The sequence below is a fragment of the Oryzias melastigma genome, linkage group LG22 (assembly GCF_002922805.2).
Source record: "Oryzias melastigma strain HK-1 linkage group LG22, ASM292280v2, whole genome shotgun sequence".
Classification (NCBI taxonomy): Eukaryota; Metazoa; Chordata; class Actinopteri; order Beloniformes; family Adrianichthyidae; genus Oryzias; species Oryzias melastigma.
This window is the reverse complement of record NC_050533.1, coordinates 23492715-23515278: the sequence shown is the minus strand read 5'-3', so window position 1 is coordinate 23515278 and position 22564 is coordinate 23492715. Positions and strand designations below refer to the sequence as shown.

Below are 22564 nucleotides of genomic sequence, written 5' to 3'. Positions count from 1 at the left end.
GGTTTAAAAAAGTTTTTAAAGCGCTTCCACAGTGACAGCTTCTTTTGTTTGGTGTCCACAGATGGCAAAGCATCTGGTTCTTCGTTGTCAGGATGTCCAGACTCAGGGTCTGATGGATCGACTTCTATTTCAGAAGGTTCAGAATCTTGTTGCTCTTCATTTTCCATCTGAGGGGCTATGAAGGCGTCAATTTTCTCAGCCTCTGTCTGTTTCAGTACTTCATCTGGTTCTGAAAGAGGTGCTGAGATCATGGAGACGACCTGATCCTTCACGACTTCTGGTTCTATTTCCTCTTCCATTTTTAATCTCTGTTTCAGTTCCAGATTATAATTTCGTTTTTCTTGCAGCTCTTTCTTCAGCATTGCCAGTTTTTCCAATGTCATCTTATGAGCCTCCGTCTGTTTCCAGATCACTTCTGGTTCTGAAAGAGGAGCTGCGATCGTGTTGATTTCCTCAGCCTCGACCTGATCCTTCATGACTTCTGGTTCTGCTTCCTCTTCCATTTTTAATCTCTGTGTCAGTTCCAGGTGATAGTTTCATTTTTCTTGCAGCTCTTTCTTCAGCATTGACAGTTTTTCCAATGCCAGCTCGTGAGCCTCCGTCTTTCTCTCCTCTGCTTGCTTTGCTTTAGCTGCTTATTCTAGTCTCTCCAGTTTAACTTGGAAATTCTCTACTACTTTTTCACAATTCTCTCTAAACTTGGTCTCCTTCTCCAGACCCCGAAACCCTCTTATCCAGACTGCCAAGCATTTTAATAAAAAAAGTATGATATTACATTTATTTTTAACCACAGGGATTTTTGAACAGGCGCGCACGGGGACAGCTTTGTACGGACCGGTGTAGGTAGTAGACGTGCTCGGCCTGTCAGATCGGCTCGGGGGCTTGCGACTAGTGATGAAGTCACACAACTGTAACAAACGAGTTGGCTAATTTGCTGTTTTTCTCTACTGAAACTGACGTTTACAATAAAGTTTATTTTTTAAAAAAGAAAAGAAAAAGTGTTGAGATCTGCTCGGGCTATTATTTATTATTTTGGCATTGACAGCTCCTTCACTAACGTCTGCTCTCCTCAGTGTTTGTGTAACGGAGCAGAACGTGAGCTGCATATTCTAGCGGGACTTCATCCGGTCCGTGCGACCAGAAAGAAGTTCAACATTGGCAGGGTGTATTTAGAAAAAAATACGTGCGAATAATTATTTTCTTTTTTTTTTTTAAATGTGCGACCAACAACAAGCTAGCATGCTACTCGCTAGCACCCACTTTACCTCAAACTTCATGCTTCCCAGCCTGATTTCTCTCTATTAAAATAACGATCATTATCCTGTGATTATTCCTCTCCATCGGATTATTTCGTTGTCAGAGTTTTTAAATGAATTTCCCCCCAGGGGATTAATAAAGTATCTTGATTGAGTATCTTGATTTTTGCGGCTGATTGCAAATATTCCTTCTCCTTTTGTGATTCTTAACGTATTTGTTCGGACCTCCTCAGTTTTTACTCGGGAAGAATCCGTGCATTGTTATGGCGGAAGTGTCTGTGTAATTCTCTGTGTCACGTGACAGTGGTCTAATGGTCCGGACCAATCACAATCTTACACGTCATCTATGCGCCAGCCTCGAGCCGATCTGACAGGCCGCGCACATCTGCTACCTACACCGGGGTCCTTCAACCGGCAAAAGCTCATATCGGTGTGCTAATGTTTACATGTTGGGATGTAAAGTTGGGATTTGAGGCAAGCACAAAAAGTGACTGAAATGATTCAAAGAGTGGATGGAGGCGATGGCAGAAACTATATTGGAGGGAAAAGAGGGACAGCAGCTTCAGGAAAAGGCCCGACAGCTTCCCCGTGTGGTGCGGAGGTACGTTCCATGTTAGAATGTGTTTCCCTGCTCTCACGCTTCGCTGATTTGTGTCATATTTTGTTCCAAACAGCATAAAAAGAAGATGGATGAAGGACATAGTTCTGCATGTGACTTGGTACTGCTGTTCAACCTTTTCAGAAGAAACTGGTCATTCTGAAGATGAGGACTGAACATTTCCTTCATTAAACGGATCAATGCTCAGTCTGACTTGATCAAAAAGTTGATTGAAAACTTTAAGACTCGCTTTGATGGCTTTAGTTTGGGACACCAGATCTTGATCTTTGTTAAAAATCCCTTCTTAGTGAAGAATGGCGTCATGTTTTAAAAAGAGGCCACACATTACAGAGCAAGTCCCTCCAGATGGAGCTTCTAGATTTGCAGACTGATGCAGTGTTGACAGATCAATGTGAATCATCTGATCCTGACTTGTTTTCCACCAAAGGAGAAGTTTCACTGAACACATGAACAATGTTCTACCTCCAGTTGTGAATCAGCCTTCTCTGTTATCATCACTGACTGTTTTCCATCCCAGATTTAAGAGTTTAGCTGACAGTCTTCATCCTAAATTCTCACATTGAGATAAGTCTATTTTGCATGTTATTTTTATATTCATGAAGTTTTTTGCACTCATCAAAGTTATTACTTGAGTGATCAAATGTAGTATTATTAACAACCTACTGTTAAGGATTGTAAAACAGAAACAGAAATTATGAATCATGATTATGAATTCTTTTTGAGGTCCATTCATGTCACCTGTTTTAATAGGTTAAAGTTTGGGAAAGAGCACACGGAAGTAAGTTTATGTGAAATCTTTTTTACTCTTCAATGTAGTTATGTAAATTTATTAGTTTTTCTCCATTGTTGAGACACCTTTATTGGAAGCTGCTCTCCATCCATCCATCTTCTTAACCGCTTCTTCCCGTTCGGGGTCGCGGGGGTGCCGGAGCCTATCCCGGCTACTGAAGGGCGAAGGCGGGGTACACCCTGGACAGGTCTCCAGTCTGTCGCAGGGCCTCAATCACACACATCCACTCTCACATTCACACCTAGGGGCAATTTAGAGTCACCAATTAACCTATGAAGCATGTTTTTGGACGGTGGGAGGAAGCCGGAGTCCCCGGTGAAAACCCACGCATGCACGGGGAGAACATGCAAACTCCACACAGAAAGGTCCCAGCCGGGATTCGAACCGGGGCCTTCTCGCTGTGAGGCAAGAGCGCTAACCACTGCACCACCGTGCAGCCGGAAGCTGCTCTCCTTTTCTCTAATCTGTGAACACAAAACATACTTTTGAAACTATATTCACAAAGTCTCAAAATAGTTCAATCTGTGCTCTAAACTAAACTGTCAAAATTAAAAACGACTTGAAGTTGAAAAATAGAAAGCAGAATGCTCCAGACCTGAATCTGGAGAAATAACTGTTGACTTTAGGTGAATTTGTCGCCATTTTCAGCCTTCCAGTAGTTCTGTCTGGTGAGAGTTACAGAGTTTTGAGTTTTAGGGAAGAAAATAAACACACAGTAATTGAATGTACAATAAGAGTAGCACAGGGGTGTCAAACTCAAGGGACCAAAATCTAAAACACACCGTAGATTATGGGCCGAACAGGATAAACATTTACTGAACACTCTAAAACTACACTTTTAAAACTGTAACTTTTTAACATAATTATGAACTAGATATAAAACATTACCTGCAATAATTCTAGTGTGAATGCTGTAAGATAAATTTGGCCGCTGAAGATGCTGAAATTGATAGCTGAAAACGCTGAAGCTGATAGCCAGCTAGAATGTTAGCTAACGGGTAAATTAGCCTAAAAAAATCTTAGGTTAGCCAAAACAGCTAGAATCGAGCTAAAATATTAGCTACACTTCAAAATAGCCCCAAAAAACTGATAAAAGGCTAAATTAGCAAAATAAAAAATAAAAAATCAGCTAACATGAAGTTGAAATATTAGCTAAACTCCAAAATAGCCTAAAAAATTCTTAATAAATGCCAAAATAGACCAAAAAGCTATCAGAATGAAACATTTTAAAACTTTAAAACTATACGTTTTTCACATAATTATGAATAATAAAAGGGCAGGAATGTTATTCCAGAATAAATCAAATTAATAAGTGCAAGATAACATCAGGCCATTTTTAACAAAAATATAAATGATCTGGAGGGCCGGATAGTATAACCCGGGGGGCCGGATCCGGCCCCAGGGCCTTGACTTTGATACATGAGGAGTAGCAGATGTTTCAGATCACAAACCAAATTGTTTAACTGAGTGCAGAACGATTAATCCGTTTTAACCGTCCAGCCCTAGTGAGAATGAAAACGTCCAATAAAGAACACCCCAAATCCTGCAGAAGAACTCTTGGAAAATGTCAAAAGCCCTCTGGTGGGAGGACACCTTGGCTCAACGTTTGAAAGGAAAAAGTCAGAATGTTTGATGCTGAATCCTGAATCTGAGCAGCAGTTTCTGTCCGTCTCTTCTCCCTTCATGTCAGAAAATCCTCGTTTTCATGATGTAGTTCAGGCTCGGACTGGGAGAAATGAGGACAGTCCTGTCCCCCACAGCAGACCATAGACTGTAAAAATAATGGACTGAGCGAGCAATGAGCTCCCCCATTGGAAATGCATTACTTCCTCTCCTCGCGAAAGTAGGCCGCCGCTTTCACCGTCAATTCCTGAAACGGATACCGCCATTTGCAACCCATCTCTAGCGATTGGTCTGAGTCATAGCTGAGTCATGGAATCTACAGGAAGTACTGTCGCCAATCAAGAGTGAGTTTATTGCAACCGTCCGCCGCTTTCCACGCCTTGACCACGAGACCGCGGACGTAAACAGCTTTAATAACGGCGGCTCGAGAGAATTGTACAAGTCATTGTTAAAGCCTTTGAGGGAGAACCATCCCAACATTTGATTCTGTCAGCGGTCCTTTGGGATTTACTTACATTTATTGCTTTTTGTCGAGATAAAAGGAGCATTTGGGTGACGCCGTGCCCAAACTGCGCGTGTCCCCATCGCGCGCGCGCCGCAGCGTTACTTCACATGCGCTGCCATGTTACAGTCTGATCAGATGCACGTGAGAAGCGCGTTCAGCGGTATTTAAAATAAATAACCATCCTAACAAGTGAACAGCTGGATCTTTTTTCTGTTTGAAAATACGACCAGGTCCTTTCAAGTTTCTCTCGCGCTCCTCAGACGGCTGCATCTAATTCAGGCTGAAGCTGGAAAGGTGCGGCGAAGATTAAACTTTGGTTGGTGGTTTTATGCGCATATATGCAACTTATAATTTATAAGCTACAATCAAAACAGTGAAATAAAGAAAAACGAACGTTAAACAAACAAAAAAGTCCAAAGCACATAACCTCAGAGTGAAATCTATTTCTACAGAGTAAATCCTCATCTAAAAATGTCGACAGCATGCTCCTCTTGTTGTTTTAAACTGCTGCATCGGTACATTCCATTGAGGAAAACAACAGTAGGACAATGATTGGTACATTGTTGAATTGTAAAGTAGGTGTTAAAAGGTCATCACGGACCCATTGATGAAGTCTGCTCCCATTGGCTACCCGTCATCTGTCAATCAAACCCCCCAGACGGTCGACGTCAGACCCACAAACGCTTATTGAGCCATCTGATTGGTCAATTTATAACTCTAATAACTTGTGATAATGGAAAAAAATCTTTAAAAAAAATTAGGATTAGAAAAAAGAAGTTAATCAGAAAGCAGCAGAGGAAGAATGATTATTCTGACATATAAAATGAGTGAGAAATAACTGTCTGTTTCTCAATGTAAGTCAATGGGACTTTGGTCTTTTTGCAACCCAGTGGTACTTCCTATATGGAACACGGAAGGAGGGGGGCTTGCTCTGTCCAGTTATTCTTATTAAAAGTCTATGCAGCAGACCCATGTGCCGAGTGTTTCCTCAGGAGCAGCTCGGGTCTGACCACAAGTCTGGGTGGAAGTTGTTCCTAAATGTTCCTCCACAAGGGGGCAGTAACGAAACCCATAGGAGAAGAACCGGTTTCGAAGAAGAAAGCAGACACAAGCCTGTTAACTTTCCAGATACATAATTTTGTCGTTTTTATTATTATTATTTGCGAACGTTTTACATTGTTAAAATGAGTCGCTTTAACGGACCGGGGGGATGTGAGGCTTATGAAGTCGATGAGCCAAGTGACGAAGAACGCGCCGCGAGCAGGTAGGAAGTAAACAGACTGTTAGCCTCATGCTAGCAGCACGAGGCTAACAGCTGATGAAGTGAGTGGAGCAGGCCAACAAAAAACATCCAATTTATTCGAAGACTTATGTCTGGATTTCTAATACGACTAGAAGTGTTCGGTTTAGAGCTTTTGGGTCGGGTTTTAGTCCATCAAGGAGGCAAATGTGTCTGTTTTGGTCTGCTCGGTTGATCTGAATAATCGTCTTCAGCTCAGAGGACGAGCTGGACGTGCTCCTGAACGGGACTCCAGACCAGAAGAAGAAGCTGATCCGGGAGTATCTGACCGGGGAGAGCGAGTCCTCCAGCGGGGATGAGTTTGAGAAGGAGATGGAGGCAGAGCTCAGCTCCACCCTCAGGACCATGGAGGGAAGCTGGGCCCCAGCAGACGGTAACCCCCTACACGCCTTCCAAACGCAGACACGTCAAGCTTTCTGACTGATCCGAGAGCTCAGCGTTGTTTTCAACCCGTTTACCACATCGGAGTCACCAGCTCCAACCCCAGCATCCCTCTTCCCACATCATCTCAGTCTGCTGCCAGAACATGATCTGGTCCTCTGATGTTTTCATCCCTGATCCTCCATCCTCACTGTGAGGTCACTGTAAATAAAGGCTGTTCTCCTCTGAACCTGCAGGAGCCTGTAGCACATGTTAAAGTCAAGGCCCGGGGGCCGGATCCGGCCCTCCAGATCATTTTATTTTATTGTTATTAATGGACCGATGTTATCTTATGCTTATTTCTAACTTGCATAAGTTTGACAAAATATGTTTTTTATGGAGAGTAAAATGTTGAAAGTAATTTAAGGTTTAAGTTGATTTATTCTGGAATAATGTTCCTGTCTATTTTGGGATTTACTGAGATAAACAAACAAATGGTTTGTGGAATGTTGTAAGTTTTCCTGAAAAGGCAGCTGTTCTGTTGTGGGCTTCGTCTGGTTCCTATCAGCTGCTTTTCATGATTGTGACTGTGTGGATCTGAGGAGATCTTCAGGTGTGAAGGTGTCCCTCTCTCCTGCAGCAGCAACAGGAGGAGGCAGCGAGGCCGTCGGGTCTGCCAACCCTCAGATGTATGACAGCATTTACTTCGACTCCGATTCAGAGGAGGAGGACAACGCTGGTAAGATGCTCACTTATGCAGCGGAAGCACATACAGTGTATCGGGAAAGTCTTCACAGCGCCTCGCTTCATCCACATTTTATGTCACAGCCATAATTCAAAATGGATTAAATCAGTTTTCTTCCTGAAAAAATCTTAAAAAACTCATAATGACAATGTGAAAAGAGTTCTTTTGAAATTGTGGCAAATGTATTCAAAACTAGATATGTGGTATTACCTGTGATACTAGTGAATGCTGTAAGCTGAATGTGACTGCTGGAGATGCTGAAACTGGTAGCTAGCTAAACATGCTGAAGCTGATGGCTGGAAATTCTGAAGCCAAAAGCTTGATTAAGTATTACCTAAATGCCAAATTAGCCAAAAAAATTGAAAAATTTCTAATTTTCCCTAAAAACATGGCATAGCTAGCATATAGCTAGAATATTGGTGAAAAACTCTCCGCCAAACCAAATGTGTGAATTGGTGATGGCTGATCCATGTGGCGCTCCCTGGGGGGGTTTTCCAGTAGGTGAGCATCACAGAATGATCTGGACATTGCTGCGTTGTCCGGTCTTTGACGTTCCTCTTTGATTCTCCAGGCAGCTCCTCGGCTCAGAGGCGGAAGCGGCGCCTCATTCCCAGCAACGACGAGCTGCTGTACGACCCGGAGGAGGACGAGCGGGACCAGGCCTGGGTGGACGCCAGGAGGTGCGTTCAGCACGCCTGTGAAAGTCTGATGTCTTTGATGTCTGAGCGGCGTCTCTCTGTTCAGGCGCGGCAGCAGGAACGCGGCGGCGCGGCGCTCCGGGTCGCAGCGCCCTCAGGCCTTGCCGAGCAGTGACGCCGTCCTCAACTGTCCCGCCTGCATGACCACGCTGTGCCTGGACTGTCAGCGGTGAGGAAGCTTTCTGTGTGTCGTTAGAGGAGCGGCTGAAGCCTGAAAGCTGTTGTCGTCTTCCACGCAGACACGAGACGTACCGCACGCAGTACCGAGCCATGTTCGTGATGAACTGTGTGGTGAAGACGGACGAGGTGCTGCACTACAAACACCCTCCAGAGAAGAGGAAGAGGAGGAGAGGACGGAGAGCGGAGGACGGCCAGGCCGCCGCCGAGACGTACCGGCCGGTGCAGTGCTCCCAGTGCTCCACAGAGGTCGCCGTCTTCGACAAGGACGAGGTCTACCACTTCTTTAACATCCTGGCCAGCCACTGCTGAGCTGCCCGCTGGCTCCGCCCACCGCATCTGGCTGAGACTCTACAGCTGGTGTAGTTTTCCTTTTTTGAGGAATATCTATCGTTTTCCTGATCTGCTATCATCCCCAAATGCTGCCATCAGACGTCTTTGTGTCAGCTGACAGTAGGAAGCCGCAGGGGGTTAACTTCCTGTCTATCCTTCTTTGGAGCAGATTGGGTTTGGGGAAATCCAACCGCTGTTATCATCAAAAAATGTTTTTCTGATTGACAGACGGAAACAGCAGATGATTTTGTTGTTCTTCCAAAAAGAAAAAGCTGTAATTCTGCCTCATCTGTGGACTGGAACTCTGTCATTCTGATGGTTGATGTTGAGGACACAGTTGAACGCTCAGAGATTCAGATCTCCGTCCTCTTGGATGTGTTTGGCTCCACAGCTGCAGGTTCAGCTCCTGTCGTCCAATGATCGAGTTCTGCTCACAGAGATCTGAGAATGAGAGGAAGAGGAGCGCTGCTGTTCTCTGTCTGGGTCTTCATGCTGATGAAGCTCCTGGTTTATTTTAATTCTCTCAAACTTAAGCTCTACATCCACCAAAAAGATGGTCGACTACAAAAAACACTGAACATGAAAGAAAGAGGAAAGTTTTTCAGTTTGCAGAAGTAACAGATGTGAGATGTTTAGCTGCTGCTGTGAAGAGGATCAGAAATTTAAACTTTTATTATAAAGAATCCTTTTCTATATCTTGAAATGTTCTAGATTCAGAAAAGTTCATCACAAAAAACTCAGAAATTCCAAGCAAACCTGAAAACATGTTCACTGTTCAGGTGTTTTTTCCCTTTAAGGTTTTAGTTGTTGGTTTTATTTTGAAATCCACTTCCTTCAACTTTGTTTCTGAGCATTATTTTTTTAATGGATTCATTATCATGAAACTCTTCCTAACAAAATAAAAACATGAATGTGTTTCCATCAGGTTACTGAACACGTTTCATAAAATCATTGAGAGCTTTGAAGTTCTTTTATGAAAATCTGTTAGTTTCACTGTTTTACAGAATCTGCATCAAACCCAGAAGTCTGAGATTTGGTTCATTTGTCATCTACTGAGATTTTTAGGAGTTAACTTGGAGTCAAGCTAATGTTTTAGCAATGTCCAACAGTTGGCTTTTTTTGGCTAATTTGGCATCCACTAATTTTTTTTTCTTGATAATTTTAGTTAAGCTGATATTTTAGGAATCTGTTAGCATTTTTGGATAACTTGGCATCGACTGAGGTGTTTTTGGCTAATTTTGGGTTAAGCTAATATTTTAGGAATGTGCTAGCTTTGTGCTTAATTTGAGATTACTGAGATTTTTTGGGCTAATTTGGAGTCAAGCTAATAGTTTAGCAACGTCCAACATGTTAGCATTTATGAGCAATAGACCCTTTTCACGTGATGTCACACATCGCCGGTCAAGTGCAGAGTCACTTCTAGTGTCTGTGTTTAGAACAGCAAAACCAACAGCTGAACGCAGTTTAAAGCAATTATATGTCAAATTTTTACTTGGCCGTTCTTATTCTGAAAGCTGAAAATACGTGGCTCAATAGCTGCGCTGACATTTTTTTGGAGCCAAACGTTCCTGTTTTTACAATTATCCTCTAAAAGTTCATTTATCCTGGGAAGTGATTAAAATGTGAACGGACAATGCAGCGATGTGCGTTTTTGCTGAAGGCCTTAAATGTGGCCAACATGAATTTATATCAGCTTTTGTGCTGATCGCACAAGCCAAAATAGAAACCTTTAGAATATCTGCTCAAATGACAGGTTGATATTTTCAATATAACCTCAAATATTAAAGGATTACTCACATTTGTCTTTTGATTTCTGAACAATCTAAGACAGGAAGTGAACATACAGTTCTGCAGGATTTTCATAAAATAAATATTTTACATTTTTCTGTTGAAATCGGTTAGGTTATCTTTAATTATTTATGTGAAATTGTGTCAAACAGCGTTCAGCTGTCAGCGTTGCCGTTCTAAATGCGAACACAGGAAGTCACTATGCGCGTTTTCAGCCCTGTTGCCATTTTGTCTGACATCACAGTGAAATGGGTCTTTTTTGCATCTACTGATGTTTTTTGGGCTAAGTCTGGGTATTATGCAAATATTCAAGCACTTTCAACAAATTGTTTTAGCAATTTCTTAAATTGCCAAAACATCTTAAGAGACCCCATTCAGCAGAAAGCATTCACACTAGTATAATTGCAGCTAATTTAAATTTTCTACTTCAACAAATTTCCCCACCAGAGCCAGTTTTCCTTTAATGACAGATGTGATTTCATAAAGCTTTTTTTTATTATTATTTTTTCTGTTTAACATTTTATTCATTTATCTATTTTTTAGAATATTTCAAAGATACAATACAAACAAAATTAAATTGAACATTTCATTTTAGCATGAATCTTTGTTTACGTGATCAAGAACTCTTGCTGTGATTAGCTGAAATTGACACGTGACCTGCTGCCCGGAAATTGTCCTCTCGACCGGAAGCAGAGGAGTGGGCAGGCTAAGCTAGGCTAAGCTAAGCCGTTCAGAGTCGGGGAAAATGCCGCTGGGAGACTGCTGGAAACACTTATCCTGGTTCTACTACCAGTACCTCCTGGTGACCGCCTTATACATGCTGGAGCCCTGGGAGCGGACCGTCTTCAGTATCCTTTCCGCCGGAAATGGAAGCGAAGCTGCCTAAAACGTCGCGCTAACTTGGCTTTCTGATGTCACACGATAGTTTCTTTAAGTTTTTCAAATCAAGGTCAGTTTGTTCAGTCAGTCAATCAGCTCTTTTGTGAATAGAATACAAGTAGTTCCGGTGAAGTTTGACTTTGAAACAGTGAGAAAAGCAGACAGACGTTTAGAATCGGTCTTTCTTTCTATCTAGTATTCCAGCCGCGTTCAGGTTTGTGACGTAATGTTAGAGGTCTTCACTAAAGCTTTCCTTTACGGTCGGTCACCGTGTTATAGTCGAGTCCACGGTTACGGGAAGAAGCGTGTTACATTTAAAAAGTTTCTTCTCAGAAGTGCATGAACAGATTATCTGACAGCAGCGCCATGTTTGAATAAACCTGTGATCCTCTGAGGATTCATCTCTGAAGCTTCTCTGAGGGAGACCTGTTCATACCTGCGCTATGTGGAAACACCTGAGATGGATCTGAGCAGTTTGTGCTGTAGTTCATGTAAAACACGTTTATGATTGTATGAATTAGATTTCTTCTCCGTGTCTCTGCAATTTTGAACAGGAATCTACTTTGATACTGGATTCAGTCTTTGTTCCAATCCTGACAGTGTATTTTTTTTCAGCTCCAAAATGTCACGCTCTTCTTCAGATGATAATTTAGGCCCTAATAGGGGTGTCAAAGTCAATCATACAGGGGGCCTAACTCCAAAACACACCTTAGGTCGCGAGCAGAACAGGAAAACATTTATTGAACACTCAAACAAATTTTTAAAAAAACTTTTATTGTGGCAGCCCTAGTAAACAGATAAGCAAGAAACATTTGTGTCAGTCGACGTTAAAGACCCACTCTGATGAAAATTGCGTTTTTGGAGTTTTTAACATGTTTTTTGTGGGATTTTTCTCATGATGGAGGACAACTATAAAATGGCATTTCTGAGTTTTAATTTTTCTAAAAACATAGGAATCAGGAGTGAACAAAAAATGCAGTTTGAATAAGATCATCTATGCAATGTAGAAAATACACTGAGTGGGTCACAAGCTTCCTCCTCTGCTCCATTCTGATACAAATAGATCCATGAACGTCTTTGTTTTCCTCGTCTGAGCTGGAATCTGGATCAGAACTGTACGCCTGGATAACTCCAACAGTGGTCGCCATTTTTGTTGCACCGCTAATGTTAGGTTGAGGGTGTGAGGAGCTGTAAGCAAGCAGGAGAAAGTGTAAACGGTGGAAATATGGGATTATTACTCCGTGCCTTAAGCCCCGCCCACAAATCAGAAGCAAATTTCTATTGAACTCCTGCCACTCTGCAGCTACTGTGTTCTAGAAAACGACAGAGGTTTATTTATTCAGGTTAAAACCAGCATCATCATAATAGCAGGTTTGAGTTTGAACTCCCATCTGAGCTGGTTTCAGTCCTCTAGCAGGTGTGAAGGTTCAACGTTTATCAGCACTCCTTCCCATCATGCCGGGATTTTCCCAGAGTGGAAAACAGTGGAGGGAAAGAAGGGGAAAGCAGTTTTCTGCAGACACTGGTGCTGGTGGGGATCTGCTGACTTTAACTGGGGACATTGTAAGGCAGTGAAGGGAATAGTTTTTAGGATCTCTTCAATCCTGCTGGCACGCCTTCACTTAAGGAAGCAGAGGCTGATCACTTTGGGGTCGAGTTGCCATCACCCAAACTGAGGTAGTCGACAAACTCCTCGGCGGCAAGGCGCCAGGGGTGGATGAGGTCCGCCCCGAATACCTCAAGTCTCTGGATGCTGTGGTAGTGTTTGGCTGACACGTTTCTGCAGCATGGCTGGGCGCTCCCTTAGAGATAGGGTGAGAAGCTCAGTCACCCGGAGAGAACTCGGAGTAGAGCCGCTTCTCCTCCACATCGAGAGGAACCAGTTGAGGTGGGTCGGTAATGTGATCCGGAGCCTCCTTCACACCTCCCTGGGGAGGTGCTCTGGGCTTAGACCCCGGGGAAGACCCAGGACATGCTAGAGAGACTATGTCTCTCGGCTGGCCTGGGAACGCCTCGGGGTCCCCCCAGAGGAGCTGGAGGAAGTGGCCGGGGAGAGAGAAGGCTGGGCATCTTTGCTTAGACTGCTGCCCCCACGACCCGGTCCGGATGAAGTGGAGGAAGATGATGAATGGCTGGAAAAGCAGAAGGAGAGTATTTGACCAAAACTACATCAGGAAAACTAGTTTGATGTGTGTAAAAGTGCATCAGTGAGGTTGTTAGTGGATCTGAACGTTTGTTCAGTTTAGTGTGTGTAGAACAAGCTGCTTTAACAGCTTTTCCAACTTGACTTTTGTTTAGCTAAGTCAGTGGTTTACACCTTTAACACTTAAAGAGCCATTTGGGTCGATTTCTCACTGACCACAACCCAGTAGGAGGAGCCACAGATCCTTTTGAAAAATAAGACTTTGTATTTATGTTATTTTTATGAGTAATATAAATAAACTAATTAACTAGTATTTTTTGGCATAAATTAAAACAAACTTTAAGAGAAAAATAGACTTTTTTTCTAAGTATGAAACAGTTTATAACTTTTAACAGAGTTTCACAAGACTTCCTTTCAAAATAAGACTTCCTGTGTCACATAGGATCATCGCGACGGAGCAAATCTAGTACTAGGTAGTGTAATGTCAGCATTGGAAAATAAAAACATTTTATTTTTAAACGTTTGTGGTGCTTCTTAGCCAGAAATTCATGAATCTAACTGTAAAGTTACTACATGGATAATTTATGGTAGTTTTTGAACCATGAGGGACATTTAAATCTCTTAAATTTATAAAAATTAAGACTTTTAAATCTCCCTCGTGGTTAAAACTCTTAAATTTGTCAAAATCTTACTATGCTTACTATGGCTACTGTGCTTTGGAGGCTCACAGTGATGAGCTGAGTTAGGTTCATGTTCTCAAAATGCACACAAACCACATGTTTAAAGGAAAATGTTGAGTTGTGTCCCTCAGTACTATATGGGATGTCCTCCATTTTTTCCAGGGTGTCTGAATCTACAATACCAAAATCCAGGGCCCTAGAAATTTCCCAGAAGTCTCTGCAACGTTTTATTTTCCTTCAAAGTGTTACTTCCTGAAAACTGAGCACTTTTAAAGGAACATCAGCGACTTTCTAACAGATTTTTGAACAGTTTGAGTCATTCATGCTTCTGTCAAACCATGCGAGTTCCCTTCTGTGTTCCTCCTTGACGTTCCGCCTCAGATTCCCTGCTGATCTCCGTCCTCGGCATGGCCGTCTACACGGGATACGTCTTCATGCCGCAGCACATCATGGCCATCCTGCACTACTTTGAGGTGGTGCAGTGAGGCAGCCCCCCCTCGTCTTCTGCCTCATTTGCTAGAGGACGCGTTGAACTTTCCTCCTCGTTCCTCTCTGGTCTGTGGAGTGGTCCGCATGACTGACTGCCGCCTCCGTGCTTCAGTGAAGCACGAGCCGATGGACACAGACGTCGACTTCCTGTCCTGCTCTCACCAGAGCTGGAAGAGGAGTGTTTCCAATCTTCATCACAAGCAGGGCCTCACCGGAGGGTCCGTTTTAAAATTCCACTTCACCTCTCCCAATCCGGCTCTGGAGAGCATTTTGTTGATTAGCCCCGCCCCCGATGGCGTCACACAGACAGGAAAGAGCGCTTTAATCAAACATTCCCGGGTCGATAATGATTTTCGGATGTTCTGATCACAGGAGGAACATCTCAAAAGTTTTTTAGGTGATCCATCTGAGAGAACGTCGTCCATTTTCTTCCCCTGAATGATTTTCTTCAACTGTGTGTTTTCAGAATGATGAGAATTATAATAAACATGTGTATGATATGTTTGTAAAGGCTTGTGTTGTCATATTCAGGAAAAAACTGTAAACAAATAAACAGATGTTTGAGTCGGGATAAACTTCTGAAAATCCACTTTTATTGTTTTAAAACAAATGATTTCACTGAGAAAGAAACGTAACCCTGAGGAGGATCAGAGGAGGAATGGCGGGACATCCGGTGACACTGTGATCGTGTTCTGATAGAAAATGGTCAAATATTCCTGACAGCCTGATTTTCCTGGAGTGTTAAGGACTGTACTCCAGTTTATTCTGACCTTCACGTCTCCACGCTCTGCTTGTCTCCAGCTTCATCACTCTCCTGTAAGTCTGAATCCAGACTCATTCCAGACCCAGATCCACTCTGAACCGGTCCAGCAGGTTCCTGCGCTCCGTCATCCAGATGGATTCACCTGATGGTCCTTTAGACCACGCCCACATTTCCATGTCAGTGTTTGCTCCAAACACTGCTTTCTACGAAAACTGCTTCCTTTTTTCTAAATACCTCTCAGATATTAACTCTTTCCTGTCTGTCCAGCTCATTCTGGGCTATTAAAAAAACACATTCAATATTTATTCATGTCTCACCTGCCTGAGCTGCAACAGCTGGAATGATCAACCTGAAGGGGACTAAAAACACCTGGATCTACAGACAGAGAAACGGCTGAGGTATGGATGCTGAAAAAAGAATGAATGATGTTTGTATTAAGTAAATGCGGAGGAGCCACATGAGGAAGGATGGACGGACCTCTGCACAGACTGCAGAAACAAACGGTAAACGTACAGGATAATGCTAGGCCACCCTCCTTTAGTGAAGTCATGTTTATTTTTGAGAAACAAAATACAATTTTGAAATAAATATATGTTTCAATACAAATACATTAAGAAAATAACTACTGAAATGAAGCACAGATATTTAAGCTTCAATAATTCTTTGTTTAAATAAAAATGTTAACTTTTTGTAAACTATATTGAACGTTTATTTCTGCACATTTTGATCAGCTCTTAATGATGTTGCTAGAACCTTAACCTAAAAGATCCTGATATTTTTATGTACTTTTTTCTCTTTCTAAAGACAAAAACATGAGAATTGATCATGGGTCATTTAGAATAGGGGTGTCAAACTCAATCACACAAGGGGCCTAACTCCAAAACACACCTTAGGCCGCGGGCCGAACAGGATAAACATTTATTCAACGCTCTAAAACTACATTTTGAAAAACCCTAAAACCATAACTTTAACATAATTATGAATTAAATATATAGCAATACCTGCGATAATCCTGGTGTGAATGATGTAAGCAAAGCAAATATTTGAAACAAATATTTGAAAATGCTGAAGCTGATAGCCAGCTAAAATATTGGGCAAAAGTCAAATTATCCTAAAAAACTGAAAAAACAACTTAGGTTAGCCAATACAGCTGATATGTAGCTGAAAAAATAGTTAAACTTCAAAATATCCCCAAAAACTTTAAAAAAAGCCTAAATTAGCCAAAGGAGCAAGCATGTAAATATTAGCCTAACTTCAAAACAGCCTAAAAAACTTAAAAACAAACAAAAAAAAACTAAATCTTAAATGAACCAAAACAGCTAGCATGTAGTTTAAATATTAACTAAACTCCAAAATAGCATAAAAATATCTTATTAAATGCCAAAATAGTCCAAAAAAAAGCTAGCAGAATTCAATTTTTTTAAAACTTTAAAACCTTAACTTTTTAGCATGATTATAAATAGAAACAGGAAGGAATATTATTCCAGAATAAATCAACTTAAACCTTAAATAACTTTCAATATTTTATTTCAATATTTATTATACAAGTTAGAAATGAGCGTAAGTTAACATCGGTCCATTAATAACTATAAAATTAAATGATCTGGAGGGCCAGACAGAATTACTCCGAGGGCCGGATCCGGCCCCCGGGCCACGACCCTGACACATGTGGTTTATAAGAACGATAATCAGGATATTCATGCCAATGGTTTGATCGATGATCATCAATCATGACGTCTAAGCACCACTAGGGGGAGCAGAGAGCACACAGTCTAAAACTCAGAGGAGAAGAAGAACAGTCACGTGACTGCAGCTCCTGAGTCCCGAGGAGTTCACAGACAGATCAGCTGATTGTGTGTTGGACCGTCTGGACAAAGTTCGGTTCGGACGGGCTTGTCGTGTTGTGGACGCGGAGCCTGCGGTTCTCCTGAGCTCCTGAAGGACCCGCTGTGTTCGTTTCTTCCTCCCTAGGAGCTCCCATGGCGGACGTAAGTCTGCTCCTCCTCAGAGCGCGTCCTGCTCGCTTTAGGCTTCACGAAAAACACAGAAACTCAGCTGAGGTCACGTGACACGTGGTTGTTTTTATTGACTGTACATGAGAACTGGACGGAGTGGACCCCCGTGTTCCAAACAGGAAGTACCCGCTGGTTCCAAGAAGCCAAAACCCCATAGACTTCTATAGAGGAATACACAGCTGCTAGTCGTTCTGTTGGTCTGATACTTAATACTTTTTCACTATTGCAAGTTATTCAAGTAATGAGCTACCAATCAAGCCTGTCATCTTGAGTTGAGTTAGGATGCGTTCACGTGTTTCTGAATCTGTTAGCTCTTGTCTTCCTTTTGTGTTGTTTTCACATTATGGTCACATTTCCATGGAGACTTGGGTTATGTCCAGATTCCCCCTAATCCCCATCTAGTAAAAAACTATATAGTGCAGGACTATCTACTGTCCTAGATTTTAAAGGCAAGTCAGACACCATGTTCACTACTTTTCTTTTGTTTTTCCGAACGCCAGATATGACGTCACTGATTTCACAAAGTCAAAATGGAATCAAAAAGAACATTATTATCATAATTTATGACTCCACCGTGTTCTGATAATTAAATTGTGGATGGTTTATTCAATAATTACATTTAAACAATGTCCAAATTCCCCCTACTCACTATCAGTGCTGCCACAAAAGAATATTTTAATAGTCAACTAATCCCCGGTAATTTTTTCAATTAGTCAGCTAATCGAGTCATTCGCAAACTGGATGTAAAGCACACATCTTAACCATCATTAGCCTTAAACTAACTAAAATCTAGATATGTAGCATTACCTGTGATAATGCTAGTGTAAATGCTGTAAGCTGAATTTGGCTGCTGAAGATGCTAGTACTGATAGCTGAAGATGCTGAAATTGATAGCTAAAAACAATGAAGTTAATAGCTGAAATCGTTAAAGCTGATAGCTGAAAATGCTGATGTTGATAGCCAGATAAAATATTAGTTAAATACCAAATTAGCCAAAACAGCTAGCATGAAGCTGAAATATTAGCTGAACTCCACAATAGCCTAAAAAACCTTAATAAATGCCAAAATAGCCAAAAAACATAGCAGAATGTCACTATAACTTTCACCTTTACTACACTCTGACTCAATATAATATAAAGTAACAACTAATCAACTATTAAATTAGTCTTTGGCTATTTTAATAGTTGATTAGTCGACTAATCGTGGCAGTCTTAGTTACTAAATTTCCCATAAATTTTTGCAAAAACCTGGGGTGCATTGATGCTCACTAGATTAGCTAATATAGACCACAATGCATTGTGGTTGAACAATTTCTAACAAAAAAAGTGTTTAAATGTAATTTTTTTTAATAAACCATCCAGAACACAGTGGAGTAAAAAATAAACGTTGTGAAAAGTTCGTATTGATTTGATTTTGACTTTATGGAAATCAATGACCTTTTTTATTTACCAGGAAATCCCATTGAGACTACATCTCTTCTTCAAGGGAGACCTGGGCCAAAAGACATCAATACAAGAAAATAAAATATAATATAGTTAAAACATCATATACAGTGTTTAGAAAAACGTAAGAAAAGTAGAGAACATTGTGTCCAAATGACCTTTAAAATCCAGGAAACTAGGGAACTGTAGTCCAGCACTATGTAGTTTTTACTAGTCAGGAATTAGGGAGGGAATTCATCTTCTTGAACTTCTCCTGCTTGTCTCCTTGAGGTCGTTTTTAACTCTTCACGCTCTCCTCTGCAGGATCTGAAGAGGTTTCTGTACAAACAGATGCAAAGGTGAGGATTTTGGTTCTTATTGTTTAACAATGTCTAGAAAAAATCCGGTATTTCAGAAAGGGCTGCAACGATTAGTCAACTAATCGACGACTAACCGACTATTAAAATATTGGTTTGTGACAGCACTCAGTTCTGATCACATTTCATTGTTAGGAAAAGACTTTTAGTGTCTTATTCATGTGATGTTTTGTATGTGGAATCGACCGTTTCATTCAAAGACGTGTTTTCTGTGTCGTCAGTGTTGACGGGCTTCATGCCATCGTGGTGACGGACCGAGACGGCGTCCCGGTAATCAAAGGTGAGATTCTTCTTTCCTCCTTTCTTATGGTTTCCCAATAAACTGGGTTCAGATAACAGTTTCTGCGGTCTGAGAGCCAACCTGCTCTAGTCCTGCTCAGCCTGACCTTGTGGGAGGAGCCTCTGAGTTTTCAGTTACTGTTAATTCTCAGCTTCAGCAGCTTCTTGTTGTGGAGGTAGTTTCATGGTTTGGGGCGACACTTTTAGACACTCAGCTATGGCTCCACAAATGCAGAATTTTCAAGGAAAACATGATTTCTTTTTTTCTTTTTTGCCAATTTTGGTCAGAAGTCACTAAAGTAAACCAGGAAAGACTTCATCACTAGCATCATTTTAATGGTAGAAACGATCAAACTGTTGGTGATTTTTTTTCTTTAATTCTTTATTCATCATCTTTGTTTTTGGCTCTGGTCTTTGAACGCACCGCTCAACAGCAAGAAGTCGTCTTAACACAGAGGTGTCAAAGTCAATCACACAAGGGGCCAAAATCCAAAACACACCTTAGGCCGCGGGTCGGACAGGATAAACATTTATTGAACACAATAAAGATACATTTTTAAAATTTAAAACTAACTTTTTAACGTAATTCTGACATGGATATATAGCACGAGCTATGATAATACTAGTGTGAATGCTGTAAGCTGAATTTGGCCAAAGATACTTTAGTGCTGATAGCTGAAGATGCTGAAATTGATAGGTAAAAATGCTAAAACTATTTGCTGAAAACTCTAAAGTTGATAGCCAGCTAAAATAATAGCTAAATGCCAAATTAGCCTAAAAACAACCACAACAAAAAAAACCCAAAACCTTGAGTTAGCTAAAACAGTTAGCATGTAAATATTAGCCTAACTTCAAAATAGCCTGAAAACGTAAGAAAAAGGTTAATTAGCCAAAACATCTAGCATGTATCTGAAATATTAGCTCTAAATTACCCTAAAAAAATCTTAGTAAATGCTAAAATTGTCCAAAAAGGTACCAGAATGCTAATTTTAAACTTTAAAGCTGTAGCTTTTTAACATGAATAATAAAAAGACAGGAATATTATTCCAGAATAAATAAACTTAAACCTTAAATGATTTTCATTATTTTACCATCCTTAAAAATATTTTTTTTCCAAAATTATACAAGTTAGAAATGAGCTCAAGATAACTTCAGAACATCAACAACAATAAAATAAAATGATCTGGAGGGCCGGATCCGGCCCCCAGGCCTTGACTTTGACACACGTCTCCTAACACATCTGCTGGTCTTCCTTCAGTTGCCAACGACAACGCTCCGGTGCACGCGCTCAGACCAGGCTTTTTGTCCACGTTCGCTCTGGCCACGGATCAGGGCAGCAAGCTGGGCCTCTCCAAGAACAAGAGCATCATCTGCTACTACAACACCTACCAGGTGACTCCTCCCAGCATGGCTGTGTGGGGGCGTGGCGCCACTCCTGCGCTCATTAACGGAGCCTTTGATCTGGTTTCTGGAAGTTTCTCTCCGATCCATCTCTGTTACAACATTAAATCCAATCAAAAGCAATAATGATGCTAAAAGTCATAAAAGAAGAACATGAAGAAGTGCTCTGTTTACCGCGGGGCTCCAACTCACACTTCTTGCATGAGGAAAAGTTGAAGCGCTGGATCTCTAACAGAGTTTTTGTCATTTTATGCAAACATTAAGGACATTTTCTACACCTGTAAACACAATAAGATGGTGATTTGAACGGGCTAGAACAGCTTTCTGGACGCGTGGTTTGTACTCGATAAAACTCTGATTTTTACACTCGTCTTGGGACAACTTTAGAGTATTTTAGCACAGCCTAAACAGCTATTTACTGACCATATTTATTACAGTTTTCAGAGTCAGTGAATGCATCTAGTCTGTAGTTACCACCCTCATTGATTTTGATTGGTCCTTCGTGTTAGCCCCGCCCCAACGCGCCATAACGTTGACAAAAGTTTTGAAACAGAAATTTTCAGATTCAAAAACAAAAAAAGAGTTAAAGTGAAAACAGATTTGAAACTGAAAAATAAGTTTTGAAATTGAAATTTTGAGTTTTGAAACCTAGAAAACAGAAACATTGAAGCTGAAAATAATTACGTTTATTTTAGAATAGTAAAAAGTTTTTGACATTTTAAAATTTTCGCGAAACACCAATATTTTTTTTCAAAATGTATTATTTGGGTTTTAAATACTTTTGAGCCCTATCTGGCTCCATGGGCGTGTGCAAATAAACGGTAGAAAAAGAGAAGAAGCCCCTCCCTACTTGTCCATTGTGAACACTTTGGGCTCACACGCCTTTGGCTCGTTCTTGAGCATGCATCACATTCCCGTGTGTACGGAGCTGGAAAGGAAGTCCCATCAGGATAGAAAACCTGGAACAGTTCAGTGTCGGAGGGTTCAGCTGAAAGCTGCTGATCGTCCTGAGAAGGTCTGAGGATAAAAAAGAATGTCTGCTTGGATTAAAGGGGAGAGACAGCCTGCAGACGGTTTCATCAGATGATGCAGAAAAAACTCCTGCAGAGGAATATATCAGCTCCGTTTTTCACATTTTGTGAATTCTACTGCCTGTGAAAAGTGTGAAACTATTTGTTATATTTAATGTTAAGTTAAAAAAAGCTTGAAATCTAAAACAAAGAGACGAGTCACATGGATGATTCATTCTGCTCCAGCCTAACCTGGCAGACTTGATCTCCATGGTAACCAGTTCTGGTTCTGTGGACCTCAGCCTGCCTCTGTGACGGTTTGCTGTGTCTGCTCAACAGATCGTGCAGTTCAACCGCCTGCCACTAGTCGTCAGCTTCATCGCCAGCTGCAGTGCAAACACAGGTGAGACGAGGAGGCGGGGCAGCTGAAGGCATGTCACCCCCCCGAGGAGCCATCACCCCCCTATTGACGGACTAAAACATTTGCTGACAGGAGGCTGATCCCTGCATTCTACAGGTGGGCGGGGTTTGGTAAAACCATCCTTTTCTGTGTCCTCAGGCCTCATCATGACTCTGGAGAAGGAGCTGTCTTCTCTGATGGATGAGCTGAGGCAGGTGGTGGAGGTCACGTAAAGTCCCATGATGCTTTGCTGAGAAAACCCATCTGCAGTTCCTACCGCTGGAATCTTCCCCTCTGTCCTGCTTTCTGATTTCTTTGAATCCTGAATAAAAGCTTTTCCACATCAGGAGCTTCAGTGTTCCTTCTCTGAGAAGAATAAGAAAGGTTCCTCTATCGTCAGCTGACAAGTCTGCTATGATTCAGAAATGATTAGTAAGGTCAGAACAAAGCTTAAAAATAGGATTAAAATGTCTTCTTTGGACAAAAAATATTCAGGGATGAAGAAAAATCATT

The 22564-nt window shown here is 41.4% G+C and overlaps 2 protein-coding genes across 3 annotated transcripts; both read left to right on the top strand.

The window, feature by feature from the left end:
- The first annotated feature begins 5831 nt into the window (after positions 1 to 5831).
- LOC112145141 (e2f-associated phosphoprotein) lies at positions 5832 to 9330 on the top strand. 2 transcript variants are annotated; one of them, XM_024270218.2, is made up of 6 exons: positions 5832 to 6057; positions 6288 to 6466; positions 7097 to 7192; positions 7770 to 7878; positions 7943 to 8065; positions 8136 to 9330. In XM_024270218.2, exons 1-6 carry the CDS (start codon positions 5978 to 5980, stop codon positions 8383 to 8385), a joined length of 837 nt encoding a protein of 278 aa, XP_024125986.1. In that variant the 5' UTR covers positions 5832 to 5977; the 3' UTR covers positions 8386 to 9330. The 2 variants fall into 2 exon arrangements, with proteins under 2 accessions (XP_024125986.1, XP_024125979.1); XM_024270211.2 differs by having other exon boundaries at positions 5834 to 6057; positions 7094 to 7192.
- A 7582-nt stretch (positions 9331 to 16912) lies between these two features.
- Positions 16913 to 22400, top strand: lamtor3 (late endosomal/lysosomal adaptor, MAPK and MTOR activator 3). Its single transcript, XM_024269850.2, has 6 exons — positions 16913 to 17136; positions 18909 to 18943; positions 19183 to 19241; positions 20499 to 20632; positions 21991 to 22054; positions 22211 to 22400. The coding sequence occupies exons 1-6, from the start codon at positions 17128 to 17130 to the stop codon at positions 22282 to 22284; spliced, it is 375 nt and encodes a 124-aa protein (XP_024125618.1). The 5' UTR covers positions 16913 to 17127; the 3' UTR covers positions 22285 to 22400.
- Positions 22401 to 22564: the final 164 nt, after the last annotated feature.